The 21319-nt window shown below is 45.7% G+C and overlaps 2 protein-coding genes across 3 annotated transcripts in view; one reads left to right on the top strand and one right to left on the bottom strand.

Annotated features, from left to right (window-relative positions):
• The window catches only part of LOC139581811 (cis-aconitate decarboxylase-like), a 365755-nt gene that overhangs the window by 11773 nt on the left and 332663 nt on the right, over window positions 1–21319 (bottom strand). The window contains exon 1 of one of the 2 annotated variants that reach the window (XM_071411995.1): window positions 1157–1337. The exons of the other annotated variant lie outside the window; for it this stretch is intronic. Coding sequence (XP_071268096.1) covers window positions 1157–1174 — 18 coding nt within the window. The 5' untranslated portion in view covers window positions 1175–1337. Of the gene's footprint in view, window positions 1–1156; window positions 1338–21319 lie in introns of those variants that run through there. 2 annotated transcript variants of the gene reach the window in all.
• LOC139581807 (uncharacterized) lies at window positions 1645–19671 on the top strand. Its single transcript, XM_071411989.1, has 10 exons — window positions 1645–1736; window positions 6334–6512; window positions 7668–9176; window positions 10097–10189; window positions 14793–14897; window positions 15358–15467; window positions 15634–15991; window positions 17033–17198; window positions 18798–18892; window positions 19171–19671. The coding sequence occupies exons 2-10, from the start codon at window positions 6356–6358 to the stop codon at window positions 19254–19256; spliced, it is 2679 nt and encodes an 892-aa protein (XP_071268090.1). The 5' UTR covers window positions 1645–1736; window positions 6334–6355; the 3' UTR covers window positions 19257–19671.

Below are 21319 nucleotides of genomic sequence, written 5' to 3' on the forward strand. Positions count from 1 at the left end.
ATTAACAACACTATGCCAGATACTGAGCCAGAGGGTAACAATACTATGCCAGATACTGAGCAAGAGGGTAACAACACTGAGCCAGATACTGAGCCAGAGGGTAACAGTACTATGCCAGATACTGAGCCAGAGGGTAGCAACACTGTGCCAGATACTGAGCCAGAGGGTAACAGTACTATGCCAGATACTGAGCCAGAGGGTTATTAACAATACTATGCCAGATACTGAGCCAGAGGGTAACAATACTATGCCAGATACTGAGCAAGAGGGTAACAATACTATGCCAGATACTGAGCCAGAGGGTAACAATACTATGCCAGATACTGAGCCAGAGGGTTATTAACAATACTATGCCAGATACTGAGCCAGAGGGTAACAATACTATTCCAGATACTGAGCAAGAGGGTAACAATACTATGCCAGATACTGAGCCAGAGGGTAACAATACTATGCCAGATACTGAGCCAGAGGGTAACAGTACTATGCCAGATACTGAGCCAGAGGGTAACAGTACTATGCCAGATACTGAGCCAGAGGGTAACAGTACTATGCCAGATACTGAGCCAGAGGGTAACAATACTATGCCAGATACTGAGCCAGAGGGTAACAATACTATGCCAGATACTGAGCCAGAGGGTAACAATACTATGCCAGATACTGAGCCAGAGGGTAACAGCACTATGCCAGATACTGAGCCAGAGGGTAACAGTACTATGCCAGATACTGAGCCAGAGGGTAACAGTACTAACTCTACTAATGTACTGACAGGTGTCTAGGTGTCACGGCCGTTAAAAGGAGAGGACCAAGGTGCAGCGTGGGTACAGATGGTACATTTTCTCTTATTTTTAGAACGCCAAACATAAAACAATAAACACTACAAAAACAAACCGTGAAGCTCAAAGGCAAAGTGCCCTAAACAAATTCAACTTCCCACAAAGACAGGAGGGAAAAAAGGCTACCTAAGTATGGTTCCCAATCAGAGACAACGAAAAACATAGAAATACTACTAATATACTGACAGGTTTCTAGGTCTCTAACACAATGAGGCAGTTGAACAGAAAGAGACCTGTACATTTCAAACTAAATAATTTAATATAAGTCTCATATGCTGTAGGTTATGCCTGGTGACCATATTGACCACATGACTGAGTCTTACCTGTACTTTGGAGAGCATGTCTGTCTGTCTGTCTGTCTTCACTCTCTCTGTGGTTCAACTCTTCCTTGGATGTTTGCCTGTCCTCTGCTTGGTCGTTTCTGTCTCTTCTCTCTGTTTCTCCTCGTTCTCTCTCTTCTTTGTTGACGTGGGATCGATGGGTGGATGATGTAGCGTAGGTAGAGGATGCAGGTTGTCTCTCAGGTGAGGTCTGCCTGTCTTATATACTGCAGAATGGACAAAAGGTCTGAACTGTTACATAACAGGGAGAGGGGCAGGAACTTCCAGTAACACCACCTCTTCTCCAATCACACGCTGAGATTTTTCCTCCTCATCATCATCATCATCATAATCAGAAGGAAGTCATTGACTTCTTAGGTAAGGTATGATGTCACCACTCAAGGTGGGACCAGGGGGAATTCCAGAAACTCCTCCCACCCTGAAGAGAGGATACCTCTGGTGATAAACATCAACATTCCTCTAGAGCAACAGCTTAACAGTCTTTCTCTCTCTCCGTCCCAGCATCACCTCTTCTCTCTCTCTGCCTGACCATCGTCATTATTACCATCTTGTCCACCAGCAGGTAAAACCTCTCTGTCTGTCTCTTCCTTGTGTAAATGCACTGTATAGGCTAGTTTTGGATAAAACAATGTCATATATTAGAACATTCATGGCACGATTATAAATAACATGTATTGATGTAAATATTGACCAAATCATGAAAACAGAGAATGTTAAAAACAGCTTTTAGCACTGTGGAGAAGTTGTCTGACAAGTTAGCAGAGACTCTCAGTGGAGAAATGGTGAGAGAGAGAGAGAGAGAGAGAGAGAGACAGAGAGAGAGAGAGAGAGAGAGAGAGAGAGAGAGAGAGAGAGAGAGAGAGAGAGAGAGAGAGAGGTCTGATATGAAATACTAGAATCCCTCTCTAATAGTTACTAAACTAAAACCAGTCCTCCAACAACTGAATACTATACTTGCTGTTACATGTACAGTATGACAGTCAGATATACTGTATGAAGGTCAGATATACTGTATGACAGTCAGATATACTGTATGAGAGTCTAACAGATATACTGTATGACAGTCAGATATACTGTATGACAGTCAGATGTACTGTATGACAGTCAGATATACTGTATGACAGTCTAACATATATACTGTATGACGGTCTAACAGATATACTGTATGACAGTCAGATATACTGTATGACAGTCAGATATACTGTATGACAATCAGATATACTGTATGACAGTCAGATATACTGTATGACAGTCAGATATACTGTATGACAGTCAGATATACTGTATGACAGTCAGATGTACTGTATGACAGTCAGATATACTGTATGACAGTCAAATATACCGTATGACAGTCTAACAGATATACTGTATGACAGTCTAACAGATATACTGTATGACAGTCAGATATACTGTATGACAGTCAGATATACTGTATGACAGTCAGATGTACTGTATGACAGTCAAATATACTGTATGACAGTCTAACATATATACTGTATGACAGTCTAACAGATATACTGTATGACAGTCAGATATACTGTATGACAGTCAGATGTACTGTATGACAGTCCGATATACTGTATGACAGTCAAATATACTGTATGACAGACAGATATACTGTATGAAGGTCAGATATACTGTATGACAGTCAGATGTACTGTATGACAGTCTAACAGATATACTGTATGATAGTTTAACAGATATACTGTATGACAGTCAGATATACTGTATGACAGTCAGATATACTGTATGACAGTCAGATATACTGTATGACAGTCTAACAGATATACTGTATGACAGTCAGATATACTGTATGACAGTCTAACAGATATACTGTATAACAGTCAGATATACTGTATGACAGTCTAACATATATAGTGTATGACAGTCAGATATACTGTGTGACAGTCTAACAGATATACTGTATGACAGTCTGATATACTGTATGTCAGTCTAACAGATATACTGTATGACAGTCTAACATATATACTGTATGACAGTCAGATATACTGTATGACAGTCAGATATACTGTATGACAGTCAGATATACTGTATGACAGTCAGATATACTGTATGACAGTCTAACAGATATACTGTATGACAGTCAGATATACTGTAAGACAGTCTAACAGATATACTGTATGACAGTCTAACAGATGTACTGTATGACAGTCTAACAGATATACTGTATGACAGTCAGATATACTGTATGACAGTCAGATATACTGTATGACAGTCAGATATACTGTATGACAGTCAGATGTACTGTATGACAGTCAGATATACTGTATGACAGTCTAACAGATATACTGTATGACAGTCAGATATACTGTATGACAGTCTAACAGATGTACTGTATGACAGCCAGATATACTGTATGACAGTCAGATATACTGTATGACAGTCAGATATACTGTATGACAGTCAGATATACTGTATGACAGTCAGATATACTGTATGACAGTCTAACAGATATACTGTATGACAGTCAGATATACTGTATGACAGTCAGATATACTGTATGACAGTCTAACAGATATACTGTATGACAGTCAGATATACTGTATGACAGTCAGATGTACTGTATGACAGTCTAACAGATAGACTGTATGACAGTCAGATATACTGTATGTCAGTCAGATATACTGTATGACAGTCAGATATACTGTATGACAGTCAGATATACTGTATGACAGTCAGATATACTGTATGACAGTCAGATATACTGTATGACAGTCTAACAGATATACTGTATGACAGTCTAACAGATATACTGTATGACAGTCTAACAGATGTACTGTATGACAGTCAGATATACTGTATGACAGTCAGATATACTGTATGACAGTCAGATGTACTGTATGACAGTCAGATATACTGTATGACAGTCAGATATACTGTATGACAGTCTAACAGATATACTTTATGACAGTCAGATATACTGTATGACAGTCAGATATACTGTATGACAGTCAGATATACTGTATGACAGTCTAACAGATATACTGTATGACAGTCTAACAGATATACTGTATGACAGTCTAACAGATATACTGTATGACAGTCTAACAGATATACTGTATGACAGTCAGATATACTGTATGCCAGTCAGATATACTGTATGACAGTCAGATATACTGTATGACAGTCAGATATACTGTATGACAGTCTAACAGATGTACTGTATGACAGTCTAACAGATATACTGTATGACAGTCTAACAGATATACTGTATGACAGTCAGATATACTGTATGCCAGTCAGATATACTGTATGACAGTCAGATATACTGTATGACAGTCTAACAGATATACTGTATGACAGTCTAACAGATATACTGTATGACAGTCAGATATACTGTATGACAGTCTAACAGATATACTGTATGACAGTCAGATGTACTGTATGACAGTCAGATATACTGAATGACAGTCAGATATACTGTATGACAGTCTAACAGATATACTGTATGACAGTCTAACAGATATACTGTATGACAGTCTAACAGATATACTGTATGACAGTCTAAGAGATATACTGTATGACAGTCTAACAGATATACTGTATGACAGTCTAACAGATATACTGTATGACAGTCTAACAGATATACTGTATGACAGTCTAACAGATATACTGTATGACAGTCTAACAGATATACTGTATGACAGTCAGATATACTGTATGACAGTCAGATATACTGTATGACAGTCTAACAGATATACTGTATGACAGTCTAACAGATATACTGTATGACAGTCTAACATATATACTGTATGACAGTCTAACAGATATACTGTATGACAGTCTAACAGATATACTGTATGACAGTCTAACAGATATACTGTATGACTGTCTAACAGATATACTGTATGACTGTCTAACAGATATACTGTATTCATTCATACATGTTTTCTCATAACAAGTGTAGTTTCCTGGGTTCCATCTAGAGGGAGCTGTGATCTTTATGTTCACAGATAAGTATTGAGATAAATCTGACCTGGGCTGTATCTAGGAAACCTGTCAGACTAGGACTGCTGAGCTAGGATCAGTTAGCATGAAGAATATCTGTCTGTCTGTCTGTCTGTCTGTCTGTCTGTCTGTCTGTCTGTCTGTCTGTCTGTCTGTCTGTCTGTCTGTCTGTCTGTCTGTCTGTCTGTCTGTCTGTCTGTCTGTCTGTCTGTCTGTCTGTCTGTCTGTCTTTCTGTCTGTCTGTCTGTCTGTCTGTCTGTCTGTCTGTCTGTCTGTCTGTCTGTCTGTCTGTCTGTCTGTCTGTCTGTCTGTCTGTCTGTCTGTCTGTCTGTCTGTCTGTCTGTCTGTCTGTCTGTCTGTCTGTCTGTCTGTCTGTCTGTCTGTCTGAGAGAGGAGGATCTGTCTGTCTGTCTGTCTGTCTGAGAGAGGAGGATCTGTCTGTCTGTCTGTCTGTCTGAGAGAGGAGGGTCTGTCTGTCTGTCTGTCTGTCTGTCTGTCTGTCTGTCTGTCTGTCTGTCTGTCTGTCTGTCTGTCTGTCTGTCTGTCTGTCTGAGAGAGGAGGGTCTGTCTGTGTCATCTATCCAGTCATCAAAACATGTAATATATCTTCTGGTTTATTGTCCAAAACACATTTATACCAGAAACACATTTATACTTTATTTCCATTCCACAGGATATAGAAAAGAGCAACTATTAGGTTTGAGTGTATAGCTAGAGGAAGTCGTAGGTAGTCTCAGCCCTGGGTTGGAGGAGCGTGTTGACAGACAGACAAGCCAACTACACCAGCTAGTCTGCATCCTAAATGTGCCCCTACTCCCTATATACTGTAGTGCACTACTTTTGACCAGGTTCCCCATAGGAAAGAGGGAGCCAAGGGGGACTCTAGAACCTTGTGGTTAAACATTTGACCTGAGGCTGGAATAAAAGCCTACTGAATAACTTCATCCATCTCTCTCTCTCTCTTTCTTTTTTTTACAGTTGTCTCTCTCTCTCTTTCTTTATTTTACAGTTGTCTCTCTCTCTCTCTTTCTTTATTTTACAGTTGTCTCTCTCTCTCTCTTTCTTTATTTTACAGTTGTCTCTCTCTCTCTTTCTTTATTTTACAGTTGTCTCTCTCTCTCTCTTTCTTTATTTTACAGTTGTCTCTCTCATGTTGACATGATATTCTGATCTTCTCTGTTGTTGTACAGCTGTAGCTAAACCACTGACGCCATGGCAACCTTGGATGGTTTTCCCGCCAGTTTCTATGGGGAGCCGGGGGTGTTGGGTATGTTGGCCAATGGGATCAGTGCGTTCCTGGTTCTACTGCAGAACTTCAACACAGCTAGAACCGGAGTACCTGCCGAGGGGGTGGAGAACATTCTGGCAGGTACGCTAATCAATCAATCAATCATGATCACCTTCACATTCACTTTCACCACGACCAACCCTACTCTCTTCCCTGTTCTTGTTATGTTTCAGGTGGATGTTCAACATCACTGTGATGTGTTTCAGGTGGATGTTCAACATCACTGTGTTGTGTTTCAGGTGGATGTTCAACATCACTGTGTTGTGTTTTCAGGTGGATGTTCAACATCACTGTGTTGTGTTTCAGGTGGATGTTCAACATCACCGTGTTGTGTTTCAGGTGGATGTTCAACATCACCGTGTTGTGTTTCAGGTGGATGTTCAACATCACTGTGTTGTGTTTCAGGTGGATATTCAACATCACTGTGTTGTGTTTTAGGTGGATGTTCAACATCACTGTGTTGTGTTTCAGGTGGATGTTCAACATCACCGTGTTGTGTTTCAGGTGGATGTTCAACATCACTGTGTTGTGTTTCAGGTGGATGTTCAACATCACTGTGTTGTGTTTCAGGTGGATGTTCAACATCACTGTGATGTGTTTCAGGTGGATGTTCAACATCACTGTGATGTGTTTCAGGTGGATGTTCAACATCACTGTGTTGTGTTTCAGGTGGATGTTCAACATCACTGTGTTGTGTTTTAGGTGGATGTTCAACATCACTGTGTTGTGTTTCAGGTGGTTGTTCAACATCACTGTGTTGTGTTTCAGGTGGTTGTTCAACATCACTGTGTTGTGTTTCAGGTGGTTGTTCAACATCACTGTGTTGTGTTTCAGGTGGATGTTCAACATCACTGTGTTGTGTTTCAGGAGTTTGTTCAACATCACTGTGTTGTGTTTCAGGTGGATGTTCAACATCACTAACTGTGTTGTGTTTCAGGTGGATGTTCAACATCACTGTGTTGTGTTTCAGGTGGATGTTCAACATCACTGTGTTGTGTTTCAGGTGGTTGTTCAACATCACTGTGTTGTGTTTCAGGTGGATGTTCAACATCACTGTGTTGTGTTTCAGGTGGATGTTCAACATCACTGTGTTGTGTTTCAGGTGGATGTTCAACATCACTGTGATGTGTTTCAGGTGGATGTTCAACATCACTGTGTTGTGTTTCAGGTGGATGTTCAACATCACTGTGTTGTGTTTTCAGGTGGATGTTCAACATCACTGTGTTGTGTTTTCAGGTGTTCATCTCATCCTGATAGGTGGAGTGTGTCAGCTGATTGCCGGCCTCCTGTCGTTCCGTAAATACGACCACCTGAGTGGCACCGCCTTCATTGGCTACGCAGCTCTCTGGGGCAGCTATGGTGCCACACGCATCTTCCTGGGTGCGTCCCAACCAATCACACCTAACCTGACACTGTCACATGACCTGATGAGTAACATGACCCCGCTCACTGCCCTCACGACCAACATATCCCTGCCCATCTCCCAGTCCGCCATCGCGGGATTGGTCCCCTACATCCTTCTATCCTTCCTATTGGCCTTCTGCTCTGCCACGGTAAACGTCATCATGCCCTTCGTGTTCGGCGCCATCACGCTGACCCTGCTGTTTGAGGCTGTGGCGGTGGGCGTGTTGTCGGCCTGGCCACTGGTCGTCTCTGGCATTCTAGAACTCCTCATCCTCCTTTTCGCCGTGTACGGCAGCGCCGCCCTGTTGGTGAAAGGTCTGGCGCAGCGCTATGTCCTCAAGGGGTTCGGCACGCCCCTGTTCAACGTGCTCCTGCTGGGGACCAACAGCCCTGCGGCCAGCGCCCAGAGCCTGGGACAGGAGAAGAAGAAGAACACCAAGTACGCTGAACCCCAGGCCCTCTTCTTCTTCTGTGACACGGTGTCTCCCTTCATCATGTTGTTCTACAGCTTTGGATACGTCACGTCCTTCTCCCTGGGTGCTGTGTGGATCTCCATCATCTCTGCTGCTCAACTCCTCTCCAGCTACTACGCTCACCTGCGGCAAGATGGCTACCTGGTCACCAAGGCTGGCCTGCATGCCACCTACTGGCTTACCAAGGCGTGGGAGGAGTTCGTGTTGTCGGCTGTGATCGTGTCGGAGTCAAAGGGAGAGGTGGCTACTGGGAGACAGGCGATGGTTGGTGATTGGTTCTTCGTGGCGGTGGCGCTCCTCCTCCTAGTGGTCAGTCTGAGTAATGACACCCTGGAGGTTACCCATAATGCTCTGTTCTTGCTGCTGTCCATCTCCACCGTCCCCCAGATCCCCCTCCAGGGGTACTACATGTTCTTTGGGGTGTCCTGTTCCCTGTTCGCCTCCGCTTCGCTCTACGGGACATTTTGCCGCCTCATCAACACCATCGCTGAGAAGAGTCTGATCCCGGTGGGTCCTCAGCCCATCTCCTCCGACCGTCTCCGCTCCATCCTGTCCTGCTTTTGCTCCCCGGGGAAACTCCAGGGGGCGCTGCCTTCATCATCATCAGCATCGTCCCTGACCAATCAGATCCCTGACGCTCTGTTCTACCTGACCAACGGCGTGGCCGCTCTCTCGGCGCTCCACGCGGCCTCATCCAGTCAGAGCGTGTCCTTCCTACGGCTGAGTGTTCCCTGGGTTCTGGTATCTGGAGCGGTGGTACAGGGGTTCGTCAGCAGGCTGCAGGTCAGAGGAGGACAGAGGTTTGGCTCCATCATCCCATCCTTCTACCTGTCTGTCTGGGCCACCTGGACGTGGTACCGCTTCACAGGTATGTGGATGACTTCAAGCTAACCCTAACCAATCCTAACTCAAGTTAAGTTTTTGCATAACTAGGAAAACCCCATAAAATTCAGACTCCAGCCACCCAACCCATAGAATGTTCTCTCTGCTACTACACGACAAGCGGTACCGATGCACCAAGTCTGCAACCAACAGGACCCTGAACAGCTTCTACCTCTTCTACCCTGTGTATATAGCCATGTTATTACCTGGTACCCTGTTGTTGTTGTTGATGTTGTTGTTGATGTTGTTGTTGCTGTTGATGTTGTTGTTGTTGTTGTTGATGTTGTTGTTGTTGATGTTGTTGTTGATGTGGTTGTTGATGTTGTTGTTAATGTTGTTGTTAATGTTGTTGTTGATGTTGTTGTTAATGTTGTTGTTGTTGATGTTGTTGTTGATTTTGTTGTTGTTGATGTTGTTGTTGATGTGGTTGTTGATGTTGTTGTTAATGTTGTTGTTAATGTTGTTGTTGATGTTGTTGTTAATGTTGTTGTTGTTGTTGATGTTGTTGTTGTTGTTGATGTGGTTGTTGTTGATGTTGTTGTTGATGTTGTTGTTGTTGTTGATGTTGTTGTTGATGTTGTTGTTGTTGTTGATTTTGTTGTTGTTGATGTGGTTGTTGTTAATGTTGATGTTGTTGATGTTGTTGATGTTGTTGTTGTTGATGTTGTTGTTGATGTTGTTGTTAATGTTGTTGTTAATGTTGATGTTGATGTTGTTGTTGATGTGGTTGTTGTTGATGTTGTTGTTGATGTTGTTGTTGATGTTGTTGTTAATGTTGTTGTTAATGTTGTTGTTGATGTTGTTGTTGTTGATGTTGATGTTGATGTTGTTGTTGTGGTTGTTGTTGTTTCTGTCTCCATGCTCTGTTGCCTGTTTCAGTGAAACATCTCTGTGTTGTTTTCTCAGGCCCCTTGCTGCACATCTCTCCAATAGGATCCTATGGGTTTACAGCTGGAGCCATCGCTTTCCTGGTCATCAACGCTTTCCTCATGCTCATCGGTCAGTCTTTAATCACCTCTATATCTACCTCTTCTGCTGCTGCAACACAGAGGGAGAGAAGAACGGAGCTGGTGGTTGTTTCCCTAATGGCATCCTATTCCCTATACAGCCCCATGGGCCCTGGTCAAAAGTAGTGCACTATGTAGAGAATAGGGCCCTGGTCAAAAGTAGTGCACTGTGTAGAGAATAGGGCCCTGGTCAAAAGTAGTGCACTGTGTAGAGAATAGGGCCCTGGTCAACACTAGTGCACTACATAGAAAATAGGGCCCTGGTCAACACTAGTGCACTACATAGAGAATAGGGCCCTGGTCAAAAGTAGTGCACTACATAGAGAATAGGGCCCTGGTCAACACTAGTGCACTACATAGAGAATAGGGCCCTGGTCAAAAGTAGTGCACTACATAGAGAATAGGGCCCTGGTCAACACTAGTGCACCTGGTCCTAACCCTCTCCATGGCAACCTGGTCCTAACTCTCTCCATGGTAACCTGGTCCTAACCCTCTCCATGGTAACCTTGTCCTAACACTCTCCATGGTAACCTGGTCCTAACCCTCTCCATGGTAACCTCGTCCTAACCCTCTCCATGGTAACCTGGTCCTAACCCTCTCCATGGTAACCTGGTCCTAACCCTCTCCATGGTAACCTGGTCCTAACCCTCTCCATGGTAACCAGTCCTAACCCTCTCCATGGTAACCTGGTCCTAACCCTCTCCATGGTAACCTGGTCCTAACCCTCTCCATGGTAACCTGGTCCTAACCCTCTCCATGTCCTCTCCAGCTGCGTATGGTAACCTGGTCCTAACACTCTCCATGGTAACCTGGTCCTAACACTCTCCATGGTAACCAGTCCTAACCCTCTTCATGGTAACCTGGTCCTAACCCTCTCCATGGTAACCTGGTCCGAACCCTCTCCATGGTAACCTGGTCCTAACCCTCTCCATGGTAACCTGGTCCTAACCCTCTCCATGGTAACCTGGTCCTAACCCTCTCCATGGTAACCTGGTCCTAACACTCTCCATGGTAACCTGGTCCTAACCCTCTCCATGGTAACCTGGTCCTAACCCTCTCCATGGTAACCAGTCCTAACCCTCTCCATGGTAACCTGGTCCTAACCCTCTCCATGGTAACCTGGTCCTAACCCTCTCCATGGTAACCAGTCCTAACCCTCTTCATGGTAACCTGGTCCTAACCCTCTCCATGGTAACCTGGTCCTAACCCTCTCCATGGTAACCTGGTCCTAACCCTCTTCATGGTAACCTGGTCCTAACCCTCTCCATGGTAACCTGGTCCTAACCCTCTCCATGGTAACCAGTCCTAACCCTCTTCATGGTAACCTGGTCCTAACCCTCTCCATGGTAACCTGGTCCTAACCCTCTCCATGGTAACCTGGTCCTAACCCTCTCCATGGTAACCTGGTCCTAACACTCTCCATGGTAACCTGGTCCTAACCCTCTCCATGGTAACCTGGTCCTAACCCTCTCCATGGTAACCTGGTCCTAACCCTCTCCATGGTAACCTGGTCCTAACCCTCTCCATGGTAACCTGGTCCTAACCCTCTCCATGGTAACCTGGTCCTAACCCTCTCCATGGTAACCTGGTCCTAACCCTCTCCATGGTAACCTGGTCCTAACCCTCTCCATGGTAACCTGGTCCTAACCCTCTCCATGGTAACCTGGTCCTAACCCTCTCCATGGTAACCTGGTCCTAACCCTCTCCATGGTAACCTGGTCCTAACCCTCTCCATGGTAACCTGGTCCTAACCCTCTCCATAGTAACCTGGTCTTAACCCTCTCCATGGCAACCTGGTCCTAACCCTCTCCATGGTAACCTTGTCCTAACCCTCTCCATGGTAACCTGGTCCTAACCCTCTCCATGGTAACCTGGTCCTAACCCTCTCCATGGTAACCAGTCCTAACCCTCTCCATGGTAACCTGGTCCTAACCCTCTCCATGGTAACCTGGTCCTAACCCTCTCCATGGTAACCTGGTCCTAACCCTCTCCATGGTAACCTGGTCCTAACCCTCTTCATGGTAACCTGGTCCTAACCCTCTTCATGGTAACCTGGTCCTAACCCTCTCCATGGTAACCTGGTCCTAACCCTCTCCATGGTAACCTGGTCCTAACCCTCTCCATGGTAACCTGGTCCTAACACTCTCCATGGTAACCTGGTCCTAACCCTCTTCATGGTAACCTGGTCCTAACACTCTCCATGGTAACCAGTCCTAACCCTCTCCATGGTAACCAGTCCTAACCCTTTCCATGGTAACCTGGTCCTAACCCTCTCCATGGTAACCTGGTCCTAACCCTCTCCATGGTAACCTGGTCCTAACCCTCTCCATGGTAACCTGGTCCTAACCCTCTCCATGGTAACCTGGTCCTAACCCTCTCCATGGTAACCTGGTCCTAACCCTCTCCATGGTAACCTGGTCCTAACCCTCTCCATGGTAACCTGGTCCTAACCCTCTCCATGGTAACCTGGTCCTAACCCTCTCCATGGTAACCTGGTCCTAACCCTCTCCATGGTAACCTGGTCCTAACCCTCTCCATGGTAACCTGGTCCTAACCCTCTCCATGGTAACCTGGTCCTAACCCTCTCCATAGTAACCTGGTCCTAACCCTCTCCATGGCAACCTGGTCCTAACCCTCTCCATGGTAACCTTGTCCTAACACTCTCCATGGTAACCTGGTCCTAACCCTCTCCATGGTAACCTGGTCCTAACCCTCTCCATGGTAACCTGGTCCTAACCCTCTCCATGGTAACCTGGTCCTAACACTCTCCATGGTAACCTGGTCCTAACCCTCTTCATGGTAACCTGGTCCTAACACTCTCCATGGTAACCAGTCCTAACCCTCTCCATGGTAACCAGTCCTAACCCTTTCCATGGTAACCTGGTCCTAACCCTCTCCATGGTAACCTGGTCCTAACCCTCTCCATGGTAACCTGGTCCTAACCCTCTCCATGGTAACCTGGTCCTAACCCTCTCCATGGTAACCTGGTCCTAACCCTCTCCATGGTAACCTGGTCCTAACCCTCTCCATGGTAACCTGGTCCTAACCCTCTCCATGGTAACCTGGTCCTAACCCTCTCCATGGTAACCTGGTCCTAACCCTCTCCATGGTAACCTGGTCCTAACCCTCTCCATGGTAACCTGGTCCTAACCCTCTCCATGGTAACCTGGTCCTAACCCTCTCCATAGTAACCTGGTCCTAACCCTCTCCATGGCAACCTGGTCCTAACCCTCTCCATGGTAACCTTGTCCTAACACTCTCCATGGTAACCTGGTCCTAACCCTCTCCATGGTAACCTGGTCCTAACCCTCTCCATGGTAACCTGGTCCTAACCCTCTCCATGGTAACCTGGTCCTAACCCTCTCCGTGGTAACCTGGTCCTAACCCTCTCCATAGTAACCTGGTCCTAACCTTCTCCATGGTAACCTGGTCCTAACCCTCTCCATGGTAACCTGGTCCTAACCCTCTCCATGGTAACCTGGTCCTAACTCTCTCCATGGTAACCTGGTCCTAACCCTCTCCATGGTAACCTGGTCCTAACCCTCTCCATGGTAACCTGGTCCTAACCCTCTCCATGGTAACCTGGTCCTAACCCTCTCCATAGTAACCTGGTCCTAACCCTCTCCATGGTAACCTGGTCCTAACCCTCTCCATAGTAACCTGGTCCTAACACTCTCCATGGTAACCTGGTCCTAACCCTCTCCATGGTAACCAGTCCTAACCCTCTCCATGGTAACCTGGTCCTAGCCCTCTCCATGGTAACCAGTCCTAACCCTCTCCATGGTAACCTGGTCCTAACCCTCTCCATGGTAACCTGGTCCTAACACTCTCCATGGTAACCTGGTCCTAACCCTCTCCATGGTAACCTGGTCCTAACCCTCTCCATGGTAACCTGGTCCTAACCCTCTCCATGGTAACCTGGTCCTAACCCTCTCCATGGTAACCTGGTCCTAACCCTCTCCATGGTAACCTGGTCCTAACCCTCTCCATGGTAACCTGGTCCTAACCCTCTCCATGGTAACCAGTCCTAACCCTCTCCATGGTAACCTGGTCCTAACACTCTCCATGGTAACCTGGTCCTAACCCTCTCCATGGTAACCTGGTCCTAACCCTCTCCATGGTAACCTGGTCCTAACCCTCTCCATGGTAACCAGTCCTAACCCTCTTCATGGTAACCTGGTCCTAACCCTCTTCATGGTAACCTGGTCCTAACCCTCTCCATGGTAACTAGTCCTAACCCTCTCCATGGTAACCTGGTCCTAACCCTCTCCATGGTAACCTGGTCCTAACCCTCTCCATGGTAACCTGGTCCTAACCCTCTCCATGGTAACCTGGTCCTAACCCTCTCCATGGTAACCTGGTCCTAACCCTCTCCATGGTAACCTGGTCCTAACCCTCTCCATGGTAACCTGGTCCTAACCCTCTCCATGGTAACCTGGTCCTAACCCTCTCCATGGTAACCTGGTCCTAACCCTCTCCATGGTAACCTGGTCCTAACCCTCTCCATGGTAACCTGGTCCTAACCTTCTCCATGGTAACCTGGTCCTAACCCTCTCCATGGTAACCAGTCCTAACCCTCTCCATGTCCTCTCCAGCTGCGTATGGTAACCTGGTCCTCTTGTCTCTGACCGTGGTCATGGAGGCAGTCCTGGTGTGTTTCCTCCTGTCCACCCTGCAACAGCTCCCCTACCAGCTGGAGAGTAAGTAACCTGCTTTCACCTCACTGACAGGACTCATATTCTACATAAATGGCTCAGGAGGCTCCTGAGGGGAGGCTCATAATAATGTCCGGAACGGAGCAAATGGAATGGCATCAAACACCTGGAAACGATGTGTTTGATGTATTTGCTACCATTCCACTGATTCCGCTCCAGTCAATAGAACAAGCCCTTTCTCCCCAATGGAGGTTCCACCAACCTCTTGTGATATACAGTAAGGCTGAATCCCAAAACCAACACTTGGCCATCTACTCTTTATCGAGTGATCAACGTGGGTGAAGTGTTGGGTTTGTCATTCAGCCAGTGTTATGTGGTATCCATCGTGACCGTATATCAATACGTTTGCTGCTCAAACAATAACTGTATAATGTACACATTATTTTTGCCATCTAGATGTCAGCTGTGTTTCTATTCTAACACGTTTCTGGTGTTGTTCTTGTAGTTGCCATGCTAGCTGTGTTCTCTGTCGTCTGTCTATATGGAGCCCTGGCATCACTGGTCAACTGTACCTTCCGTCAGAGTGTGATGCCCCTGGGGCCTCCTCTGGTTAAGGTGAGAACAAGGAACTATTTCATTCTGTTGTATTCCACTGGGTGACGAGTAGAATGGAGTGGGTTCATGTGTTTCATTACATTTCCTTCTACTTTTCTCCAATCCAGTTCATTCCTTTCTATTGTGTTCCATATGGTGTCTCTCTCCCTGTGTTGTTGTGTCTCAGGATGTAACTCAGCAGCAGAAGTCCTCTCCTGCCCTGTCCTGTCCCGTGGCAGACTCCAGACTGACCAGCGGTCTCCTGAAGATCTCCAGACTGCTGGACGACGGGGGGGTCTGTGGAATCCCCACCGATACGGTCTACGCCCTGGCCGCATCCTGCAAGAACCCTCAGGCCATCGAGAACATCTACAACATCAAGGACCGCCCAGCAGAGAAGCCCATCTGTATCTGTATCTCCAGTGTGGAGCAGCTGGTGGCAGCCAAGCCCCCCTTCAGCTCTCTACTCTGGGAGTTCATGAGGAACGTCTACCCTGGAGGAATCAGCTGCATCGTCAACAAGGGAGACTGGCTCCTCAGACTGGGTAAGGGGTGAGGAGGGGTGAGGAGAGGGGAGGAGGGGTGAGGAGGGGGGAGGAGAGGGGAGGAGAGGGGAGGTGGGGTGAGGAGTGGGGAGGAGAGGGGAGGAGAGGGGAAGAGGGGGTTAGGGTTAGTTTGGAGGAATCAGCTGCATCGTCAGCAAGGGAGACTGGCTCCTCAGACTGGGTAAGGGGTGAGGAGGGGTGAGGAGGGGGGAGTAGGGGGGAGGAGGGGGTTAGGGTTAGTCTGGAGGAATCAGCTGCATCGTCAGCAAGGGAGACTGGCTCCTCAGACTGGGTAAGGGGTGAGGAGGGGTGAGGAGGGGGTGGAGAGGGGAGGAGGGGGGAGGAGAGGGGAGGAGGGGGGTGGTGGCTGCAACAGCATTGGGTACATTGGATTAGGTTTAGGGATACTCTGAGAAATGGTTTGATAACAGCATTGGGTTACATTGGATTAGGTTTAGGGATACTCTGAGAAATGGTTTGATAACAGCATTGGGTTACATTGGATTAGGGTTAGGGATACTCTGAGAAATGGTTTGATAACAGCATTGGGTTACATTGGATTAGGGTTAGGGATACTCTGAGAAATGGTTTGATGACAGCATTGGGTTACATTGGATTAGGGTTAGGGATACTCTGAGAAATGGTTTGATAACAGCATTGGGTTACATTGGATTAGGGTTAGGGATACTCTGAGAAATGGTTTGATAACAGCATTGGGTTACATTGGATTAGGGTTAGGGATACTCTGAGAAATGGTTTGATAACAGCATTGGGTTACATTGGATTAGGTTTAGGGATACTCTGAGAAATGGTTTGATAACAGCATTGGGTTACATTGGATTAGGGTTAGGGATACTCTGAGAAATGGTTTGATAACAGCATTGGGTTACATTGGGTTAGGGTTAGGGATACTCTGAGAAATGGTTTGATGACAGCATGACTAACTTCCACTGATTGAAACAACATATCATTTGGTTTCTTTATTCTATATTGTGAGCGATCATTCCAATGATGTTCTAATTGTTTACCTATGTTGTCCAGGTGTGGGTCCGGCCTACGACCGCGTGGGGACCAATGACAGCATCATGATCAGAGTCCCTGACCACACCGTCACCGGACACCTGTGTGACATCACCGGACCGCTTGCCATTACCTCAGCCAATCCCAGTGGAGAACCTGACAGCACGCACCACGACATGGTCATCAGGTAACGGCCTATCATAACACTCACCTGTACCCACCTGTACACACCTGTTCCCACCTATACTCACCAGTACCCCCCTGTACCCGCCTGTACCCGCCTGTACCCACCTGTACTCACCTGTACTCACCTGTACTCACCTGTACCCACCTGTACTCACCTGTACTCACCTGTACCCACCTGTACTCGCCTGTACCCACCTGTACTCGCCTGTACCCACCTGTACCCACCTGTATCCACCTGTACCCACCTGTACTTACCTGTACACACCTGTACCCACCTGTACTCACCAGTACCCACCTGTACTTACCTGTACCCACCTGTACCCACCTGTACTCACCTGTACCCACCTGTACCCACCTGTACTCACCTGTACCCACCTGTACCCACCTGAACTCACCTGTACTCACCTCTGCCCACCTGAACTCACCTGTACTCACCTGTAATTGCCTATACCCACCTGTACCCACCTGTACTCACCTGTACTCACCTGTTCCCACCTATACTCAGCTTTACCCACCTGTACCCACCTGTACCCACCTGTTACCCACCTGAACTCACCTGTAATCCCCTGTGACCACCTGTTCTCACCTGTACCCACCTGTACTCACCTGTTCCCACCTATACTCACCTTTACCCACCTGTACCCACCTGTACTCACCTGTACTCAGCTATACCAACCTATACTCACCTGTACTCACCTGTACCCACCTGTACTCACCTATACTTAAGCACTTAAGCCTGTTGGTATGCTCTGCTGCCTTCATCAGATAGTTTGAACAGCTATGCTCCCTTCATGCTGATCGTGAAACTGAAAGTGATGTCAGTATTGAAGTATTTTTCTATCCTGGATTGCTGGTTGTATTGTAAACCGGTCTGATCTTTCCTGTCAGACTGGTTTCATATCAGTCAGCCTGCTGTGTAAATATCCAGTTCTACTAATGTATCTGTGATAATCAGTCCTCTGCCTTGTGTTCTGCTGGCTGTAGGGTCATGATGATTAGATTTCAGTGGTGGTAGGTGCCGTTTAACATTAGTGAGGACGGTTATTTTTCTAAGAGCATGGACTTAATTCTATTACAGCATATTGAATGACTGGAATTCATTCACTGAGGAGGATGGTCCTCAACTAATTGATACAGTTCCTGAACCTGAACCTACTCTGAACATGACACGTTCCTGTCAGACTGGTCTCCTTCCTGTAACCCATAAGACCAGCATCTGAACAGATCTATCCTGCTGTGTAAACATCCATTTATACTGAAGTATCTGTGTTGATCTGTATCTGTCTGTGTTCCAGTCGGCTGGGGCCAGTCTAAACCTAAACCTGAACCTACTCTGACACTGTCTCTATGTGTATCCTAGTAGGCTGGGCCAGTCTAAACCCTAACCTAAACCTGAACCTAAACCTAAACCTAAACCTACTCTGACTTTGTCTCTATGTGTATCCTAGTAGGCTGGGCCAGTCTAAACCTGAACCTGAACCTGAACCTAAACCTGAACCTACTCTGACACTGTCTCTATGTGTATCCTAGTAGGCTGGGCCAGTCTAAACCTGAACCTGAACCTGAACCTACTCTGACTCTGTCTCTATGTGTATCCTAGTCGGCTGGGCCATAAGATCCAAGGGGTTCTGTGTGACGGGGTTTCCAACGAGGTCGTAGCCTCAACGGTGGTGAACTGCCTCAAGATAGATGAAGGTATGATGTTACAGAACAGAAGCACACTACAATAACTAATTACTAACATCTTGGGTTGTGTTGTCCTGTCTAGGGATGGAACATTCTGGAAACTTGCCCCAAATTCCCAGGCTTTCCAGAAATCCAGGTTGAAAGATTCCTGGATTTCAAAGAATCCTCTGACCAGGATTTCTGGGAAACCTGGGAAAGTTACCGGGACATTGCAACCCTAGTCCCACATTATGATTCACTGTGTGTCAGTGATCACTCAGTCAATATTGTGTTTCCTCATCCTCCAGGTACGATTAGTATCGTGAGGGAAGGCTGCGTCCCGGCGGTGAAGGTCCGACAGATCTTTGAGAGGGTGAAGACCAGTATGTTGTGAGGAGGACCCCTCCCTCCATCCCTCCTCTATCCTCTCTTCCATTCAGCTCTCCTCCCACCATTCTCTGTTGACCAATGATGACGCTCAGATCAGATACTGGACCCACCCACCTCAGGCCACCATCCAATATGTCTCTCAAACATGTTGAGCAACGTTTGTTACATATTTATTCTGTATGTATGTTGTAGATGTAATCATATATAAATATGTGCATTTTAGATTCGATTTTAGGATCATAAGTATTTTTTGTTTCGTTCTAAATGATTTGATACTGTAAAATGAAGTGGTAACATAAATTATACTCTAATGATGTACAACTCTAAATGAAGTATTTATGAAGGATGATGTACAACTCTAAATGAAGGATTTATGAAGGATGATGTACAACTCTAAATGAAGGATTTATGAAGGATGATGTACAACTCTAAATGAAGGATTTATGAAGGATGATGTACAACTCTAAATGAGGGATTTATGAAGGATGATGTACAACTCTAAATGAAGGATTTATGAAGGATGATGTACAACTCTAAATGAAGGATTTATGAAGGATGATGTACAACTCTAAATGAGGGATTTATGAAGGATGATGTACAACTCTAAATGAAGGATTTATGAAGGATGATGTCTGTGAATGTACGATGCTGCTGGGTATAAATTAATAATAATTTATTGTGAAGTACTGTTTAACTGGGAATGTATATATTGTTTAATATGGGAGCTTGACGCAGGCCAAATGCATACATGTAAATTTGAAAAGTATTATTTGCTTTGGCAATGTACTGCAATAGATCCATGTATATAGTGAAGTGATCATTTCAGAATAAAACTCTAATTAAATATATTTATTTCTCCACTTTTGTTCTGCTCTGTAACCAATATTTCATATCATCAAATCAAATGTTATTTTCCACATGTGCCAAATACAACAGGTGAAGACTTTACCGTGAAATGCTTACTTACGAGCCCTTAACCAACAGTGCAGTTAAAAAGTAATACAAATATTTGCTAAATTAAAAAGGAAATAGTAAGACAATGAAAACAATAACGAGGCTTTTTTACAAGGAGTACCAGTACTTAGTCAATATGCAGGGGTACCAGGTAGTAACATGGCTATATACAAGGAGTACCAGTACCTTGTCAATATGCAGGGGTACCAGGTAGTAACATGGCTATATACAAGGAGTACCAGTACCTAGTCAATATGCAGGGGTACCAGGTAGTAACATGGCTATATACAAGGAGCACCAGTACTGAGTCAATCTGCAGGGGTATCAGGTAGTAACATGGCTATATACAAGGAGTACCAGTACCTAGTCAATATGCAGGGGTACCAGGTAGTAACATGGCTATATACAAGGAGTACCAGTACTGAGTCAATCTGCAGGGGTACCAGGTAGTAACATGGCTATATACAAGGAGTACCAGTACCTAGTCAATATGCAGGGGTACCAGGTAGTAACATGGCTATATACAAGGAGTACCAGTACCTAGTCAATATGCAGGGGTACCAGGTAGTAACATGGCTATATACAAGGAGTACCAGTACCTAGTCAATATGCAGGGGTACCAGGTAGTAACATGGCTATATACAAGGAGTACCAGTACTGAGTCAATCTGCAGGGGTACCAGGTAGTAACATGGCTATATACAAGGAGTACCAGTACTGAGTCAATATGCAGGGGTACCAGGTAGTAACATGGCTATATACAAGGAGTACCAGTACTGAGTCAATCTGCAGGGGTACCAGGTAGTAACATGGCTATATACAAGGAGTACCAGTACCTAGTCAATGTACAGGGGTACCAGGTAGTAACATGGCTATATACAAGGAGTACGAGTACCTAGTCAATATGCAGGGTTACCAGGTAGTAACATGGCTATATACAAGGAGTACCAGTACTGAGTCAATATGCAGGGGTACCAGGTAGTAACATGGCTATATACAAGGAGTACCAGTACTGAGTCAATCTGCAGGGGTACCAGGTAGTAACATGGCTACATACAAGGAGTACCAGTACCTAGTCAATCTGCAGGGGTTCCAGGTAGTAACATGGCTATAT

The sequence above is a fragment of the Salvelinus alpinus genome, chromosome 7, assembly GCF_045679555.1.
Source record: "Salvelinus alpinus chromosome 7, SLU_Salpinus.1, whole genome shotgun sequence".
Taxonomy (NCBI): Eukaryota; Metazoa; Chordata; class Actinopteri; order Salmoniformes; family Salmonidae; genus Salvelinus; species Salvelinus alpinus.